Consider the following 18,597-nt stretch of genomic DNA (forward strand, 5'->3'; position numbering starts at 1 on the left):
CTCAAATTCTTTCTTCCCCAAAACATTCCCTGGTTGCTAAACCTAAATTCCTCCTTCTGACACCAACTCATCTACACATTTAGACCTTGCAATAATGCCTGTCTTATTGACCCTGTGCATAGAACTGGAAGCATTTCAGAGAATGCTACCATGGAGGTCCTGGACTTTAATCTCTTACCTAGGAGCCTAAATTGGGCCTCCAGGACCTCTCTCCTACATTTCCTATGTCACTGGTACCTACATGTACCACAACCACTGGCTCCTCCCCAACACTATATATAAGACTATTTAGATATCTCATGAGATCCTCTCTCTGCCTTCTCACCCAGCATGCAATTCACCAGTCATCACAAACCCAACTATCTATGTTTCTAATAATTGAATTCCCTGCTACTCTTACCTGTCTCTTCCTAATAATTGCGGTTCTTGCCCCTGGAGGGATATCCTCAGTGTGACAGAAGGTGGGTCCTAACTATGGGATCCTTTCCCTCTGCTCCAGTTTGATGCTGTCCTGTCCTGAGAATTTCATCGTCCTCCACAGCACAGGGGCTGTCAGAAGGTGGGACTGCTCTACTACGCCCCCAGAAGTCTCCCTTCTGTACCTCTGTCTCTCTTTGTTCATCCAGTTCAGCCACTCTGACCTCAAGAGCCCGTACTCAGTCTCTGAGGGCTGTGGTTTGCTTGCACTGTATGCCCACAAGGCAGGTAACTGTACATGTTGCACTCGGTGCAATAAACTGGGGAGCCCCAAACATGCTGCTGGTCTTTTGCCTGCATTTTGTTTTTTTTAACTCTTTTGGCTTTTTTTATGTAGCCTTAGTTTAGGGTATGTGTGTTAGAGGCATTGGTTTATTTGGCTTTTTTATTACTTTTCTTGGGGACTTGGTGCCTTTTGGATTGTTATAATCCCTCAGCCTCCTCCCCCAGCAGCCAAACTCTCCTTACCTCAGTAGCTCACTCAGCCGCTTTGCTCTCGCACTTTGGCACGTTATCCTTATCAAATAGCCAGCGTCAGTAGCCATGGTAGGCTGACCAGGGCCAGTAACGCTAAGCCTGTGGAGCAGTGGGTGGCGGCTTCCCCTCAGGCAGCCAGAGCCCGTGTGTCAACTTCGGCTTTTGGTTACCATGGGGTAAATCTGGAGTAACTTCTGCTTTTAGTTACACTGGTGTAAACTCCTTTAATTTCAGTGGGACTAATCAGGATTTACACTCGTGTAGCTTTAAGCAGCATTGGGGCCCCATGTCATCAGTACCATGGACGCATTGGAAACAAAAATAGCCTCTCCACAGGCATCTGGTCAAATTAGCTGCCCTCTACGCAACAGCTCCAGGGTTCTGCATTGACTTTGACTTGGCAAGCCCATAGAAATACACAGTGTAAGCCATACTCACACTCCTCAAGCTTATAGACAAGAAATGAAGTTATTCACAGAGATTTTGAACTAAGAGTTCTCGAGAGAATGTTAGAGAGGTTGGAGTTGGACAAGAGTTCTGGGGAATGGGAGTCACTCTCAGAAATCCAGCTGAGAGGCAGGTTTCTCTCTGTGAAGTACACAAAAACATTTGTCCATAGGGCAAGACAAACACAATACAGCTTACTCTCTGCCTGAGTGGATTGGGTGATGCATCGTTCTAGTATAGTTTCCCTGAGTAGGACGGATGTTCAAATCTTGTATAGACTGAAGTTTTGCAGACATCACAAGTAATATTTTGCAAATGCAAAACTGCTTCAGCTTTGCAAGCATTTCTTCCTGATCCCTTAAACCCACACTTTTTGCAAGGGTGATTTTGGATTTTTCTAGCTACGGTGAATCCTGTACTATTCAGTAGGAAGAGAAGAAACTCCAACTCAAGCCTCTTCAAAAAAGCTAAATAGATACAAGTAGGTGCCTAGAATATGAGGTATACACAGAGTCTATTTTTCATTCGATAACTCCTCCTCTCCACTCCTTTTTGCACAGTTTGTCTGCATTATTATCTCTGGCCTACATTCCACTATGTTTCCAGTCTCCTTTCCCCAGGCTTGTCTTCACTACAGCACTAAATCGGCGCCACTGTGGTTGATGCCGCTGCGTCGATTTAGTACTTCTGGTGAAGACAAGCTACACTGACAGAAGCGCACTCTCTTGTTGTAATTAATCCACCTTCATTAAAGGCGGAAGCTGTACCGATGGGAGAGCATCTCCTGCCGACATCGCATGGTGTAGACACTACGTTAAGTAGATGTGAGTTGTGTCGCTCGGGGGCGGTTCACACCCCTGAGTGACATAACTTACATCGACGTAAACAGTAGTGTAGACAAGCCGCCCGACCCCACTCCCCCAAAAGGAGTTGCCCAGGAATTCTTAATAGCATCATTCTTAACTTGTATAACGTTTCCTCTTTTTCACCTTTACAATCATGCATCAGCCAAATTCTCCCTCACTTACACCTGTGCAGGTGTACTGAGTTAAGCCCTACCTCTTAATCTCCATCTGCCTTGATGACAACGCTTCGTCCCATTCCAGTGAACGAACCTGATCTATCAGCGTTCCTAAATCCACGATCAGTGTATTATCAAAGTGCTGATGATATGCAAAATGAGAGCACAATACATTTTCATTAAACATTAAGAAACGGTTTGACCTCTTTTGCTTTTCGCTCTGTTTAGAAGGCAATAGGTCAAATTAGATGAGGTAAAACTCTAGTAAGTATGTTTTAAGAGGAAAAAATTGGGGATTTTTGAGAGCTTTTTTGGGGAAAAAATAAATGTTTCTGGTTTTGTTTTAAGAAAAAGCCTTTTTTTGTTTTTGTTTTTGCGCTTCTTTCTTTTCCTTTTCCCTTTTTTCAGTGATCAAAAAGGGAAAGGGGTAATGGATTTGGATACAACTGTATTGTATCCAAAAAACCACACAAACAATCATGATATAAAAGCTTCTAGCAGATCTACATTCTACAGATTTTGGGTTTATCTTGTAGAACACAATAGCAGGGGTATAATTCTCTATTAAGTTCAGTAGAATAGTTGAAAAAAAAAAAACTTGTGGAAAGGTTGTGTTATTTTTTATGAAGTTCTGCAGACCTTTTCCATAATTATCCCAAAATGTGTACCGCTCTTTCCTGACTTTGCAGCAGCACTTGTCCATCAAATATTATTTCCAGAGATGTGCTTTTTCCTGCTGAAAATGCTATTTTAGCAAACAAGCAGAATCATGTTGGTTCTTATCCACCAGAATTATATATGCACACACACAATGGAAAATTAATCTGACAACTAGAAAAGGAGTGTAGCTATACCTGTGTCGGTCACAGGATATTAGAGAGACAATTGGTCCAGTAAAAGATGTTATTTCTAAGTAAAGAAAGGAGTGACGTGATAAGGGAATCCATTTCTCAAGCTTCAAAGAAGGTGCTGCATGAAAACGTGTCAGGAAGAAGTAAATCTAGGATTAAGATTTTCAAAAGTGGTAAGCAATTGAATGCCCAATTTGGGAAACGGTAAAAGGCCTGATTTTCAGAAACTGCTGAGCACTGCCCTCTGGAAATCAAAGAGTGAGGTACCCCAAATCACTAGTCACTTTTGAAAATTTCAGCACTCATGAAAACAAGCTGACTGAATCTTCTGATATCGTCTCCTGAGTCCTCATTATGGATTTCAGTTGCCAAACAATGCACAATACAGCACAGTAAAAACAGACAAGGTAGATGATACAGTGAGCATTTATACTCGGAGAAGTGATTTACTAACAGAAACACCATGCAGTTCTGTATTTACTCTCAGCACTATGCACAGTAAATGAGCTCTGCTTACAAGTCAAAGCATGATTATTTTTTTCTGTCTGCTAGAACAGTATGTGCCACAGGAGATCGAAAACTCCTGCTCTGTTCTCTCGGGCTCTTACATCATTACCAATCATATTCTGCAGTTGGAATGTAGCTGTCAAGGTTGTTGAAGGTGCAAAAAGAGAGCAGTGTCTTTAATAAGTGACTCAGCAGTTCTAACCGTAGTAATGGATATGGTCAAGCTACAAAATATTTATTCGACTTTATTGTTCAGTTTATAAAATGCACCTTCTGCCATCTCTAGGCAAACTGATGAGCCTTAACTGAGTCATCTCGATGGGTATGGGGGCTGGCGAGCTTTGACTTTGCCACCTCTAGGCAGATGCACAAAAACACGAAAATAATAATACATTAACACAACCAGAGAAAGACACAGTGTCAAGTGCAAAAAAGTCCCTCAAACTGTCATAAAAATTCCTTCCTTCCCATGCTACCTCTCTGGGCAAATGCCTGAGTAAATAAATAGGCTTTGCAATCAAAAGAGCTGAGTTACGTCTGTGAGGTCAGGTTGGGAAACAAATTGCAGTCCTGGGGCCTCCCCTGGAAATGCTTCACCACCTGACCCAAGAACTACAAATCTGTGGGCTGTCAGCTGGAGCACCACAGATGGTCTTAACCACCAGAGGGTAACAGAAAAGACGAAAGGGCTGGAAGAGCATCAAGGATCGCCTAAAGCCCTGAATCCAGCCAGGGGAAAATTCTCCTGATGCAGGAAACAGGAGAAAGACAGTGATTGTTGTCTGAAGACCTCCTCTCAAATATTCCTGTAGGGAGCATGCCTGGGGAGAGAGGAGCATATTAGGGGTGGAGTTGCAGCATTGCAGAGATTTTGGACAGTCCTCGGAGCCTGCCATAACTTAGCCTGCCAGATTTGTCTAACTCATACTAGGGGCTGCTCTGGACCCCAGAGTACCCCAGCAGCTGGAGAGTACCAAGGTGGCTTAGAGCTACCTCCTTAGCCCCCTCGCCTCTTGGTCTGCAATTTTTGTTCTGTATCCCTTATAAGTGCAGCATAGACAGCCCAGGATGGAATATAAGGGGCCAGCTGCTCCACTTCAGGGGAGCTATGCTGATGTACACCACTGGAGAATGTGGTCTCTAAAACAGCTAGGACCCAAAATAATATACCATCTATACATCTAAGCCAACTCCTTGATTTTTTTCCCCAGAAGCAAACAAGAAGAGAGCACTGGTGTAACAGGGTCCCTGTGGGAAGCCCCACTAAGCAATCACATTGGACTTCTGGGGGTTCATTCATACCAGAGTTATTCCACCGATGTAACCTGGGGCAAAGTGAAAAGTCCACCTACAGGTGGGTTGCAGCAATACAAAGCATTCGTAAGCCCTGCTCCCTGCCACACGCTGCTCTCCCAAATTGGGTGGGGCTTGGTGGGGTAGAGCACTTGATACCACACATCCCCAGGGCAGCCTTCGTTGATGGAGGCTCAGCCACGAGTTAAAGCTGATAGGACCCCCAAGGGGAAGCAGTGATGCAGAAGCCACCTGCACGCGCTATAGAAAGTTGTTAGCCATTGGCTCCTTATAAATGTTCCCCCAAGTTTCCCCAATCCTACCTTTCTTGCCTTTCTGTGAGCATGCCTCCCAGGCACACACGGGAGTGTAATGAGTCCGTCCTCTTCCCTGGGGCTTAGCTAGAATCTCAAGGAGAAGGTGTGGTACTGTCGATACTGAATAAGGCTGCCGTTTTTGCTTGTATACTCCTCTGAGTGTAACCACCCTGGCAAAGAGTCCCAGTGAGCAGAGCCGGTCATGCACACAGTTTCCCAAGGAATTCCCATGGTTTAGAGGAAGCTAAACTGAAAAAACACATTGGTGTCCGTGACCACTTTCTAATAATGAATCACACGTGGCTGTAGAGTTACGCGTGCCTTTAATTTGGAGCTGGTCAAACAAGACAGACTTACAGCAATTTCTGTTTTATAAATGTATTCCAAATACAAACACATAATACCTATGGTCTGGTTCAATTAAGTATATTGTTCTTTTTACTCTCTGTGCAGTATCTGACAGCAAAGTCACACGTGTTTTTTTTATGCATAAATGTTCTAATCACCTGCAGCCAGGTTGTTCCTCCTTTAACTTATCTGTGACTCAATACACCGCAATTGCCAGGAGCAGCTAATGCATTTTATTTATGTTTTCGTTTTGATCAAAGAGCTGGTTTGCGCTGCATTTGCATTTAGTTGCATCCACTTTCCACCTTTGTGCCACGTCTCGTGAAATGTGTTGAAACTGACCTACTTTGGCCTTTTCATGGTATTCTGAAAAAAATGCTAATCTTGTCATATTTAGCAGCTGCGTTCAGAAATGCTACTGTAAGCCCAAGAGGGCTAACCAGCACTCTTGCAAGATGTCAGAACTATCCACCATTACCCTGTAAGTGTACACAATCCCGTGACATTATTGTGTTTTTGTGAGGCATGTTGCAAATAAATGGTTTATATAAGCAGCGGGGCAGAAGGGAAACTGTTCATTATTTCTTGTTGCATGCGGATGGGTTTTTTGTTTTTTTTGTTTTTGTTTTGTTTTGTTTTTGTCGTGTGCTTCTGCTGATACATCACAATCAAGAATGTTAAGCTTATTTGTTGCAAATGTGTCAGTTTATTGACCAACATGATTTATGATTATGAATAACAGAATTACTGCCTAATCCAAAGCCTGTTGAAATCAGTGGGAGTGTTTTTTATTGAGTTCAGTTGATTTTTGAATCAGTCTGTAATATACCCACAAAGTCTTTATGAAAACTTTTAACAAACCTGCCCATTTTTAAAGAAAAAGCTATTAGTCATTATGTAGCAAGGGAGTGCTATGCACATTGGAAAGAAAGTGCTTTGCCTGAAACTTTGCTAGGAAAATATAAATATGAAAAATATGGACCAGATCCACAGCTGGTATAAACTGGTATATCTCGCCTGAAGTCAATGGAGCTACAGCAGTTTATGCCAGCTAAGGATCTGGCCTAAAATGTATTTATGTATATTTGCTGTATGATGTACAGCCCAACTTTCACTGGAATTTCATGGTAAAATCTTTTGATTTGAACCCTGGACTCTCAAAGGTGGCCTGCCAAACTGATCTAAACACAATACAGCCTTTTGTCAAGGTCAAGGAAATTTCCCTTCTTAATGGTTGCACACTTTTTCCCCTTGCTTGAAAACCTACCCCATTTTGAGCCTGAAAAAATATTTTTCTAGTTTAGAGACGGGATCTCTTCTCAGGGTACTTACAAAAAGAGAGCGGAGGAGCTGCCCAAAAAGATTCAGCCAAGGAACTGATCCTGAATAAAAACAAACACAAGAAATAAAAAGTAGGAAAAGAAGAAGAAAATAATTGTTTTTTAAAAATCAGCAATAGGCATTTGCTCAGTCCAGAAAAGGTAGTGATCTGAGACCACCATATAAACTGGAATCCACATTTCTGAGCTAAAATCATTTTTAAGGATGAAATTCACCACTTAATTCACATGGAAATGGTGGACAGGCCTCATGCTGAGCCTCTGCATAGCGGTGAATTTCACTCTAAGTAAATTCAGAGCAGTTGAAAGGTGGCAGATGGACAGCTGAAGTCTTCTAGCTACCGTAATATAAACCTAGCACAGGCTGCAGGCAATATTAACTCTCCATATGCCATCCCAGCAACATACCTCCAGCGTGTTCATGAGGGCTGCTGTTTAGGTGTGACAGGTTAGTTCAGTGTTCATGGCCATTCAGTTGTTAGACTGAGGGCATTAAGTGCTAGCATTCTTACTGACATGCCAAACAAGAGAAATGTAATCAGCTGCCCTGTTCGGTTTCAGAAGAGGCCCGGCTGATCTAAGTGGTCTGTTTTCCAGCCAGGCAGAGATAGGCAGCCCATTGACTGAATCTTCTACATTTCGAAGCTGTGGAAATATACAGATAATGTCTCCATCCAGGAGATTGCTGAGTTCCCAAACAACCGTGACCGCTCCATATCCACCCGTCTCAGGTTTTGCCTTCATTGTTTGTTTTTTATTAAAACTTGCCAATGTCTCCAATAAATAGATGCTGACTTACTGTATATTCCAAAATACAGGCAGTGGAGCATAAACCAAGCACCTAATTATACTTGCAGCGTCCCATTCCTCCATTACCTAGTGTACAAATAGGTCTTTTGCCCCTTATCCTCCTCCTTAAAATACAATTTTGTCATCCTGAGCTACTTATACATGTTCCAAATTAAACTAGAAACCAGATTTAGCCTTTTTTTTCCTTCAAAGGAGGGGTCCCAAATAGCATAATAACTATTATATAAATCTTTTTCGAAGAATACAGCTTCATAAATCACTTGGATCCATTGATAGCTTAACATAAGAATGACCACGCTCGGTCAGACCAATGGTCCATATAGACCAGCATCCTGTCTTCCGTCAGTGGCCAGTGCCAGCTGCTTCAGAGGAAGCGAACAGAAAAGGGGAGTTATTGAGTGATCTTCCAGTCCCAGCTTCTAGCCACCAAAGGTTTAGGAACACCCAAAGCAGGGAGTTAGTTGCATCCCTGACCATCTTGGCTAATAGCATTTACAGACCTATTCCCCCGTGAACTCTTCTAAGTCATTTTTTAATCCAGTTATACAATTGGCCTTCACATCATCCCCAGGCAGTGAGTTCCGTGGGTTGACTGTGCATTGTGTGAAGTACTCCCATATACTAGTTTTCAATTACCCGCCTATTAATTTCATTGGGTGACCTTTGGTTCTTGTGGTAAGTGAAGGATAAATAAAACTTGCCTTGTCCACCCCATTCATGATTGTGTAGACTTCTATTATATCCCATCTTAATCATCTATTATCTGAGCTGATCAGTCCCAGGTGGTTTTGATCTCTCCTCATATGGAAGCTGTTTCATATCCCTAATCATTTTTCTTGCCCTTCTCTTTAACTTTTCAACTTCTAATATATCATGTTTGAGATGGGGTGACTTGAGCTGCACACAGTATTCAAGGGGTGGGCATCCCATGGATTTACGCAGTGGCATGATAATCTTTTTGTCTTATTATCTGTCCCTTTCTCATCGGTTCCTAACATTCAGTTAGCACTTTTGACTGCTGCTGCAAGTGAAGTGAATGTTTTCAGAGAGCTAGCCACGTGGACGGCTGGCAAAGTTTCCCCTGGGGAAGGCTGGCTCCCTGTCCTGCCTCTTCTGCTCACGGCCCAGGCTCCGCTCCCATTCGGCCCAGTCCCTGCCCCCTCCACCATCCCTCCCCCCACCACTGCTCACCATGTCCCTCCTCTCCTCCACCCCCACCCCGCGAGGCTGCCCACCCTGTCTCTCCCCTCCTCCAACCTCCTCCCCTGCAAGACCCCCCGACCACCACATCCCTCCTTTTCTCCACCCCCTCCCCGTGCGACCCCCCACCCCCTGCTCACTGCGTCCCTCCTCTCCTCCACCCCCACTCTGTGAGACCCCCCCACCCGCCATTCACCGCATCCCAAGTCCCACAAGACACCCTGCCCACTCTGTCCCTTTTCACCTTCCTGCCCTGCGAGGCCCGCTCCCACCCGCCACATCCCTCCTCACCCCTCCCAACATGAGACCCCCCCTGCCCACCACAGGGTGCATCCCTCCTCAGGCCCCACCCGGTGAGACACACTCCCCGCCCCCGCTGCTTGCTGCATCCCTCCTCGCCACTCACTCCGTCCCATTTGTGGGGGCAACGGGGTGAGGAGGGACACGGTGAGCGGTGGGGTGTCATGCGGGGTGGAGGAAAGGAGGGAAGCAGTGAATGGGAGGTCTGGTGGGGGCAGGCAGTGAGGAGGCACACAGCAAGTGGTGGGCGGGGATCTCAGGGGGGGCGGGGAGTGAGAAGGGACATGGCGAGTGGTGGGCGAGGGGGTCTCGGGATGGGGAGTGAGGAGGGACGTGGTGGGCAAGGGGGTCTCATGGGGGCGGGGAGTGAGAAGGGACGTGGCGAGCAGCAAGGACCTCAGGAGATGGGGGTGGAGTGGAGGAGAGGAGGGACTCACTCACCAGGCAGCGGTGGGCGGTGGGGGCCTCAGGAAAGGCGTGGAGCAGGGAGGAGAAGAGGCGAAGTGCAGGGCCTAGAAGTCTGGCAACCTGTCGGTAGCAGCTGTGCCAGGGTAGCCTTAGCCTCCTCTGGCCTATTATATCCACCACCCATGACTATCCACAATGACTCCAAGATTTCTTTCTTGAGTGGTAACAGCTAATTTAGTCCCTGTCACTCTGTACGTGTAGCTGGGATTGTTTTTTCCAATGTGCATTACTTTGCATTTATCAACATTGAATTTCATCTGCCATTTTGTTGCCCAATCACCCACGTTTGTGAGATCCCTTTGTAGCTCTTCGCAGTCTGCTTTGGACTTAACTATCTTGAGTAATTTTGTATCATCTGCAAATTTTGCCATCTCACTGTTTACCCTTTTTTCCAGATCATTTATGAATGTGTTGAACAGCACTGGTCCCAGTACAGATCCTTGGGGGCCCCCCCAAAAGTTTTATAAGAAAGTCATCAAGAGACGAGAACCATGGACTCAGCAATAGGCCTCAATCAGTCTGTTCCTAAATTGGAATAGTTGTCAATGTTGTCTCAATCTTCATATGCACAGAGTAGCATTGCCTTAATCTTATCTATATGACAAGGGCGTAGTTCTGTTAGGTGGCCTCATGACCAGACTAGCACAAGCAGGCATAGTCCTGGGAACTATGACACAGACACAACTTCAGTAATCAGAAGACATCTAGAGGAGAAGAGAGAGGCAGCTCTCAGCCTTCAGCTGTTGTTTTTTCATGTTTCCCTCTTTCCCAGAAGCAGGAAGAACAGATAAACCCCAGAGCTTCCTCACAGAATCCATTCCGGAGTCACAGCCCTCCTCCCTTTGCGGGCTGTCTATGTGCCCGACAAGGAACGCTCACTCACCGAGCCTTCACAATCTCTCTCTCTCACCATTCTAGCTGCCCGGATTTCTAAGTCACAAGATGTGTCTGTGTTGAATCTTATTAATTAAAGATGGAAGAAAACTTTTAGGACAACTAGTCCTTCCCTATGGGGAGTTGTTTCCTTAGGTGTGGTTCACTGATGCTTTATCTGTAATGATTTTCTTGGTTTTTTATTAACCCACAGAAGTTGGGATTTTCAGCAATGTCTAAGGGGGATGGGAGTTGGCTGCCTACCTCCCTTAGGTACTTTTGAAAAATTCCTGGGTAATTTCCCTGATAATATTTGTTTTGCGTCTATGGGTCCGTCGAGTACCTAAGCAATTATTTCAGTCAGAAAAAAGCAAAAACCTTTTAGAAAGCTTCTCCAGACAAACTTTTCTGGAGTTATGCTCTGCTTCCTAGAAGCATTGCACTACAACTATAAAGCATTTCTCCAAGATCTACCTACCTATACATTCAGCTGAGACAATCTGTATTCGTGCCACCTTGTGACTAACAAGAATGTTATTGTTGAACCCAGTTTTTAATGCCTTAAGCAATGGTGAGACAATTCTGCTTTGTATTAGCTCTCATGGTCAATATGTTCTTCTTATTTATACTCTGGCTTAATTATCATGTTATTAATTTCAATCCTTTACTCCTAGTTCTTACCTTCTTGTACCACTCTACATAATTCCTCTATATCCATGTTTTTACATACTTCAAATACTTACAGACCTTTATCATTCCCCTATTCATCCAACCCCACTTAGTCATTGGTATCGATTGTTATGCATATTTGGTTATTTTGGGTGGAATTTTCAAAGCCATATAAGGAATTTCCTTTAGAAATTAACGGTCATCTAAATATTTTGGTAGCTTTGAAAATTTATCCCTTTATTATCCCTTTATTATTTCCTTAGAACTCAGTCTCAAAGTTCCAGATCACAGTGCACACACACACACAAATCTCTGATTTTCTCAAATTAAAGTGTTTATTTTTCCAACCACACATACTTAGTTTTGATTAAAACAAAGACCAATCATGTGTTTTAAAATCTTGTTTAAAATGTAAAATAGAAATAGGGTAGAATATTCAGTACAAATCACTGGAAAGGGGACTAAATTAATTTAGCATACTTGATCTTTTCCATCTTTGATTCATGCAGACTTATGCCCCCAGCAACGTACATGGGCTTCAGCAACCTCTCTCCAAACAAGCCTATTAATGCAAATGAAAGGTTCCTTATAGAGGACAACATTATAGAACTTTCCTCTTTGTTATTTCTTCCCATCTATTATAAACGTATCTTGCTTAGTGCATTAGACTTCAGGTTGGTTGAGGCAACCTCGTCAATCAGGAGATGAGGAAAAAGAAAAGGAAAAAATGAATCCATGTTTTTGCACAATAAAATTCCATTGATACTCTGACTCCCAGTCACAATATATAAGTGAGAAAACCCATCCCTGAAACTGTGATAACAAAGTCTCTCATTTTTAATGCTTTCATTGAAGACAGTCATAAAACCAATAGATGTTCTGCCTCGTTCAGTGTCTAACAGGGCACTAGCCCTCCCTGGCATTTTAGCTAACTCTGGTATTTTTAGAGGTGTTGGACTGCAGTCAGGAGTTTAGTCACATTTCTTAGAGGCTGTGTCCCTTCCAAACAGCCAAGTAATGTTTGGTCAGCTAACTAGTGTTTCTGCAACTTCAGTAGCGTGTCTATTAAGTTCTGTAGCCATGAATGTAAATGAATGCAGGACGCTGTAACAGTCTTGCTTTCATCACTGCTTCTGCTTTCATTTTTCTCCCCTGCTGATGCTCCTGGTAAAATAACAGGAATCATCACTTCTTCACCAACAGACTGATTCTGACCATTGCAGGGTGACTATCCAACATCATGTCGCCAAGAATTCTCATTCAGAAACAGCTATAGAGAGCGGCAAAAATTGTACCTGGATACAAATTTCTGTTCAATCTCGGGGATATTCAAAGCTAGTTTTGGTTTAGCTTATTATAGAGATAAGGTGTCTATGTGAAAGGGAGATTCATGTGCAAACTTCCCCAAGTTCATGGGTATTGAGATCCCAGGTTTTGGCTGTGACCCATCAGCAGATGTGATAGCTGGCTGCCAATGCTGGATAACATCTATGGATAGTTTTTGTTTCATCAGTTGTTTTAATGTTGTGTTTGTTGGCTTTTGGTTTCCTTGCCGCAGTTTTGTTACATACAAGATCTGCACAGTGTATAAGTTCTAGGGATCTCAGTTCCTTAAAGATGGATGTTGTTAGTGCCCTTCTCCAATGTCCTTTTGTGACATGGCCAGTCTAGTTGCACCAGGTACTTCAAGTTGTCTTTCATCTAGGCTTGCTCTTTCTTCCATTTCTGTTTGATTTCTTTGCCTTTCTGCAGTATGAAGCATTGATCAATCACATTGCAAAGTTAATTTGTTAGTTCATGTGTTTTCTCCATATCCGTAATGGAAGCACAATTATGAAAGCACAATACCTCATTTTTTAAAAAAAATGAGGAAACTTGTTCTTTTTAAAGCATGATTTTATTTAGTATTTCAAAAACTCTCAGCAACCAGCTTGGAGACTTTGTTTTGACATCCTGGTTCAGGAATAGTATGCTTCAGTCAGACGAGGCAGACTCCTTAACAACATCTAATTCTTTTCTACCCATTACAATCCCCTTTTCTAACTTGTTATGAGCCAATTTTTGATCTTCTATAAATCTGTGTGTGTACAAAATACCTCTTACTTAGTGTTCACTATGCATGCATTTCCTCCAAGGTTTTCACAGGGTTAATTAAAGACAGTATCCTCCAAACCTGAGATGGCATTGCAGTTACAGATTCTGAGATTTTAAAGCTAATAGGGACCATTTTGATCAACTGATCAGACCTCCTGCTTAGCGCAAGTCATAGAAATTCACCCAGGCATTCCTGCATTGAACCCAGTAACTTGTGGCTGAATTAGAGCATGCCATTTCAATCCATTATGAAACAATGCACTTTCCATTCAAGCTGGGTTTTTTAAAACATCTTTTTTCTAAAATGATGGATTTTGGAGAGAGGTATCTCTGTGTCTATCTTCATGCCTCGTCTTGATCTCTTCTCATTCCATGGCTAGCTTAAATATTGTAGCGTCAAATGGGTTTGAAGATTCTGTTAGCCTGCTCTCTCTTCTTCCAGTGCTTCTGATACTTGTCTTATCCACTATGATATTTTCATAGTCCACAAACGCTGTACTGGGGTGTATGATGTTTAGCAGCCTCGTCATTAGCTTGATACATTGTAGTGAATTGACTGATGAATCCTGTATGCTCTCGCAGCCTGTTGACGACCCATACTTTGGCCGGCTGAAGCCATATCAGACAAAGAGGAATGCTGCAGGGGATGGGGAGCGGGAGAGAGTACAACAAAAATACTTCCAGCAATGAGACAGTGTCACATTTTCGCTGTGGCATTCGGTATAGCCACGTCAGCACTGCCTATGAAATAATGGCGGGGAGTTCTTCCAGCTCTCAGCAAGGGCCTCTCTCTTTCTCTATTCCCACCTCTATGCCAACTCGTTTTAAGGGAAATGTTCATGTGTCCCCATCAGACGTCTCTCAGCCACTCATCTTTCTACTGGAGGAAATTAAGCTTTGCAATCCAGAAGGTATTCTTTGTGACCACTATACCCGCTTTGTTTGCAGATAGGCAGTCAGTTGCCTTGTTCCTTTTGTGTGCTTACCCATAAAAATTCAACTTATATTGTAGCAGAAAGCAAGAGATGGTTTCTCATGGTGGCAAGCTGCCTCACCAAGCATAGGCTTGCTTAATTAGGGCTTGAGTGATGCGCAGACATTGTGCTGGGCCTCTACATAGCGTGAATTTCATCCATATAGAATCAATTGCTCACTAGTACCTATTTAGTTCCCAGTATTCTTGTCTACACCCACTGGGCTTGATTTTCCTCTCACACCATTTTACATTGGTGCAACACAGTTGACTTCAATGGAGTTACACATGATTTGCACCAGTGTAAATGAAAGCAGAATCAGGCCCATGGGCAGTAGAGTCATGATTGCATAATACCATGGAGACCTTTTCTCTTTCAAGAAGAGTGAACTCACAGAATGGAGATTCTGGGTGCTGCATATAAAGAAGGCCATCAGGTGGTGCTATTGTTATTTATTTTATTTGTATTATGGTAGCACTCAGAGACCACTGCTAAGATCAGAGCCCCATTGTGTTTGGTACTGTACATATCCCTAGTAAGAGACAGTCCCTGTCCCGATAGGGTAACCAGATGTCCCGATTTTATAGGGACAGTCCCGATTTTTGGGTCTTTTTCTTATATAGGCTCCTATTACCCCTTCCCGATTTTTCACATTTGCTGTCTGGTCACCCTATGTCCAGAAGAACATTCAACCAAAATAAGAGAATACGATAGTCAACAGTTCTAAACTATTCATACATATTCATACTCAGACTGTACCAAGTGTTAGAAAATGGGGTCAGGATAAAATGTAGGCGAAATCAGGGGATGGGAACGCATGGGAACATTTCATATATATATATATTATTTATTTATTTATGTATGGCAAATGGAACACCACAAAATGTTAATCAAAGCTCAAGCTGTCCCTGCAGAGATATATTAACATTCTTTCAATTTGTCGTAACAGGAGGCTGGCCCGCTCCACTCTGCTGCTTATCCCCTTGTTTGGAATTCACTACACTGTGTTTGCCTTTTCTCCTGAAAATGTCAGTAAACGGGAGAGACTAGTGTTTGAACTGGGACTGGGATCTTTCCAGGTGATTATACCGTGAATTCTGCTTTAAGAAAGAAAGAAAGAAAGAAAGAAAGAAAGAAAGAAAGAAAGAAAGAAAGAAAGAAAGAAAGAAAGAAAGAAAGAAAGAAAGAAATCTGTATTTGTTATGACTGCTGTGCATGGATCTCTCTTTGTGTGTTCATTCACTTACCGTATGTGCTTTGTAGACTAGCAGGTTCCCCCACCCCCCTTCAGCTATTTTCTATCAGTTCCCTAGAGGATTTTAATTTACAGTCTTTTCTCTCCTGTTTATCCAGGGCTTTGTCGTTGCTGTTCTCTATTGTTTCTTGAATGGGGAGGTAAGAATTTTGATTTTTTTACCAGTTCTCCCTCCGCCTCCATCTGTTTAGCATGACATTTGGTTGGGATCACACCGTCTAACTCACCTCTCAGCTGTAATTCATTAGCTCTCTACTCCTTGACCTCGTCCAAATTTCAGAATGCCTTCAGCAAAGCAGGAAGGAAGCTGGTCTTTTAGTCAAAGCACTGGGCTGGCAGTCAGATAGTTCTGAGTTCTATTCCTGCCTTTGCCTCTGGCTTAACATGTAGCTGCTCAGAAAGTCACTTGGGACTCCTACTATCAGTGCAGGATCGAATTCTTAATATCCTTATGTTACAAAGTAGCTGTAAAATGGGAATAATAATACTTCCGTACTTTACAGAGGTGATCTGGAGCTATTTTTATTACTGCTTGTAAAATGCTTTGAGATCCTTGGATGGAAATAGGGGATTTTGCCACTAAAGATGCAACAAAATATTTCATATTTATTTCCAACATTTTGCTGTGTGTAATATATGCTGTTTCTTTCAATTTTGTTAAATAACTTAGTCCTATTTTAAAGGGCATTTTTCCAATTTTGGCCTTTGGCACAGTGAGTGGAGAGGTATGAATTGCATTCACGGCCATGGCATTTATGATTCTTGCTTTTCAGATACTGTAGATTTGGTCCTAGATTTGACAGTCATTTTGTTCATTATTAACCCAAATTGGTCTCTGGGTTTGCAGTCGTGGTTTTCCATATGAGTGTCATTTACTATGGATGAGGGGGGGAAATTAAAAATATAGGGCCAAATCCTCAGATGGTGTAAACCAGCTTTTCTCAGAGGAGGGATGCTGATTTACATTATCTGATCTGGCCCTGTGAGGAGGGGCTGCTTGGGGGAAAATAATACATATATATATAACTGGCCTTGCCAAGGCACGGCTTACAGGGAAGTTTCAGGCAGTGTTCTGTATGTTTTTACATAGGCAAATCTACAGTAATTGTGCATGTGTGAAATACCATTTCCATGCAATAAAACTATGCTCTAACTTTGTCTGTGCATCTCAGTCATGAATTAAGATTGGGGGATATATTGTCTAGTTCAGGGGTGGCCAATCTGAGCCTGAGAAGGAGCCAGAATTTACCAATGTACATTGCCACAGAGCCACAGTAATACGTCAGCAGCCCCCGTCAGCTCCCCCACCCTACTACCAGGGCCTCTCACCTACCGGCAGCCCCATGGATCAGCACCTCCCCCTTCCTCCCCACACCTCCCAATCAGCTGTTTCGTGGCGTGCAGGAGGTTTGGGGTGGGGAGGGGGAGGAGCGAGGGCACGGCAGTCTGAGGGGAGGGGGCAGGAAGGGGTGGAGTGGGGGGCAGGGCCTGTGGCAGAGCCAGGGGTTGAGCAGTGAGCTCCCCCCCCGGCACATTGGAAAGTTGGCGTCTGTAGATCCAGCCCCGGAGTCGGTGCCTGTACGAGGAGCCGCATATTAAGGTCTGACGAGCCGCGTCTGGCTCCGGAGCCACAGGTTGGCCACCCCTGGTCTAGTTGATGTGCAGCATCCTAATAATGCATATCATTTATAAAGAGCTCCCCGTCGTTACAGTTCTTGAAGTAGTTAGATTCCCTTAGATAGAAGATTAGTTGCTAAGTTGTATTTACATTCCCATTGCAATCAGTGACACATCAGGTATACCTGGGTATTCAGCAGCACAGCAGGTGGGCGTACCCCACTGTGTACATGTCATATATACGCCCAGCAAGTTTGGCAGCAGTCACATGGTTAACAAAGAAGAGTTAAACCTAATTACTTGTTCATCTTCCAACTGTGCCCGTCCTAGAATGTCCTATTATTGTGCCATGTAGGTGACATACCAGTACGATGCTAGAAAGGGTAGCATGCACACTTAGATATCTGACTGCTGTCACCCCTTTGTGGGGAAATGATAGAGGAGAATGCTGTATTTTCACTAGCCATACAGCCACAAAAGGTGGATGGAAGCACTGGGGACAAGATGGGAATGAAATGTGTATGAAACATATTCCATCTTGCATGGTTCTCCAAGGGCCCAATCCAAAGTCAATGCCAATCAAAGGAGAAGTCTTTCCATTGACTTCACTGGGTGGGGTGGTTCATGCACAAGGAAAGATTAACTCAATGAGTGCCAAATGCAATAGAGAGCAAAAAATGCAAGCACGGTGATGCAGATTATTTCCACTCATACAGGAAAGACTCAGATCTGATTTGAAGATAGTGGATCCGCAAAGTTGCAGCCCATTGTTTCAGAACTGAAAAAAAAATATCACTGACCATATCATCCCTCTGCTCTGGATATGATGGGTGAAATCCTGGCCACACTGACGTCAATGGTAAAGTTCCCATTGATTTCAACAAAGTCAGGATTTCACCTGGAGTATCCAAGCTAACCACTAACTGCCTGGAATTAGGATGAAAGTACCCCAAGGGCAGAGGAGTCCATACTTGTCCATTACAGGATTTCATGGCTGTGCTTCTTCTAAAGTATCTGGTATTAGCTGCTGTCGTAGGCAGGATACTGGACCAGAGTCCTTACCCAGAGACTATGGGAGTTGATGGGCTTAGGAACATCATTAATGTTATTGTTACATTTGTGTTTATTATTTGTATTATCATAATGCCAAGGAGTCCTAGTCATGGACCAGGACCCCATTGTGCTAGGCGCTGTACAAACAGAAAAACAAGACAGTCCTGTCCCCAAAGAGCTTACAATCTCAGTGTAAGACAAGAGAC

General features: G+C 43.4%; 1 protein-coding gene across 7 annotated transcripts in view; it reads left to right on the forward strand.

Annotated features, from left to right (window-relative positions):
• ADCYAP1R1 (ADCYAP receptor type I) overlaps nt 1–18,597 on the forward strand; it is a 188,761-nt gene that overhangs the window by 161,109 nt on the left and 9,055 nt on the right. For 4 of the 7 annotated variants that reach the window (XM_073334759.2, XM_073334760.2, XM_073334761.2 and 1 more), the window contains 3 exons: nt 6,136–6,219; nt 15,416–15,545; nt 15,820–15,861. In XM_073334759.2, coding sequence (XP_073190860.1) covers nt 6,136–6,219; nt 15,416–15,545; nt 15,820–15,861 — 256 coding nt within the window. The remainder of the gene's footprint in view (nt 1–6,135; nt 6,220–15,415; nt 15,546–15,819; nt 15,862–18,597) is intronic. The other 3 variants (XM_073334763.2, XM_073334764.2, XM_073334765.2) reach the window with 1 other exon arrangement.

This window comes from Lepidochelys kempii, chromosome 2 (genome assembly GCF_965140285.1).
Source record: "Lepidochelys kempii isolate rLepKem1 chromosome 2, rLepKem1.hap1, whole genome shotgun sequence".
Classification (NCBI taxonomy): domain Eukaryota; kingdom Metazoa; phylum Chordata; order Testudines; family Cheloniidae; genus Lepidochelys; species Lepidochelys kempii.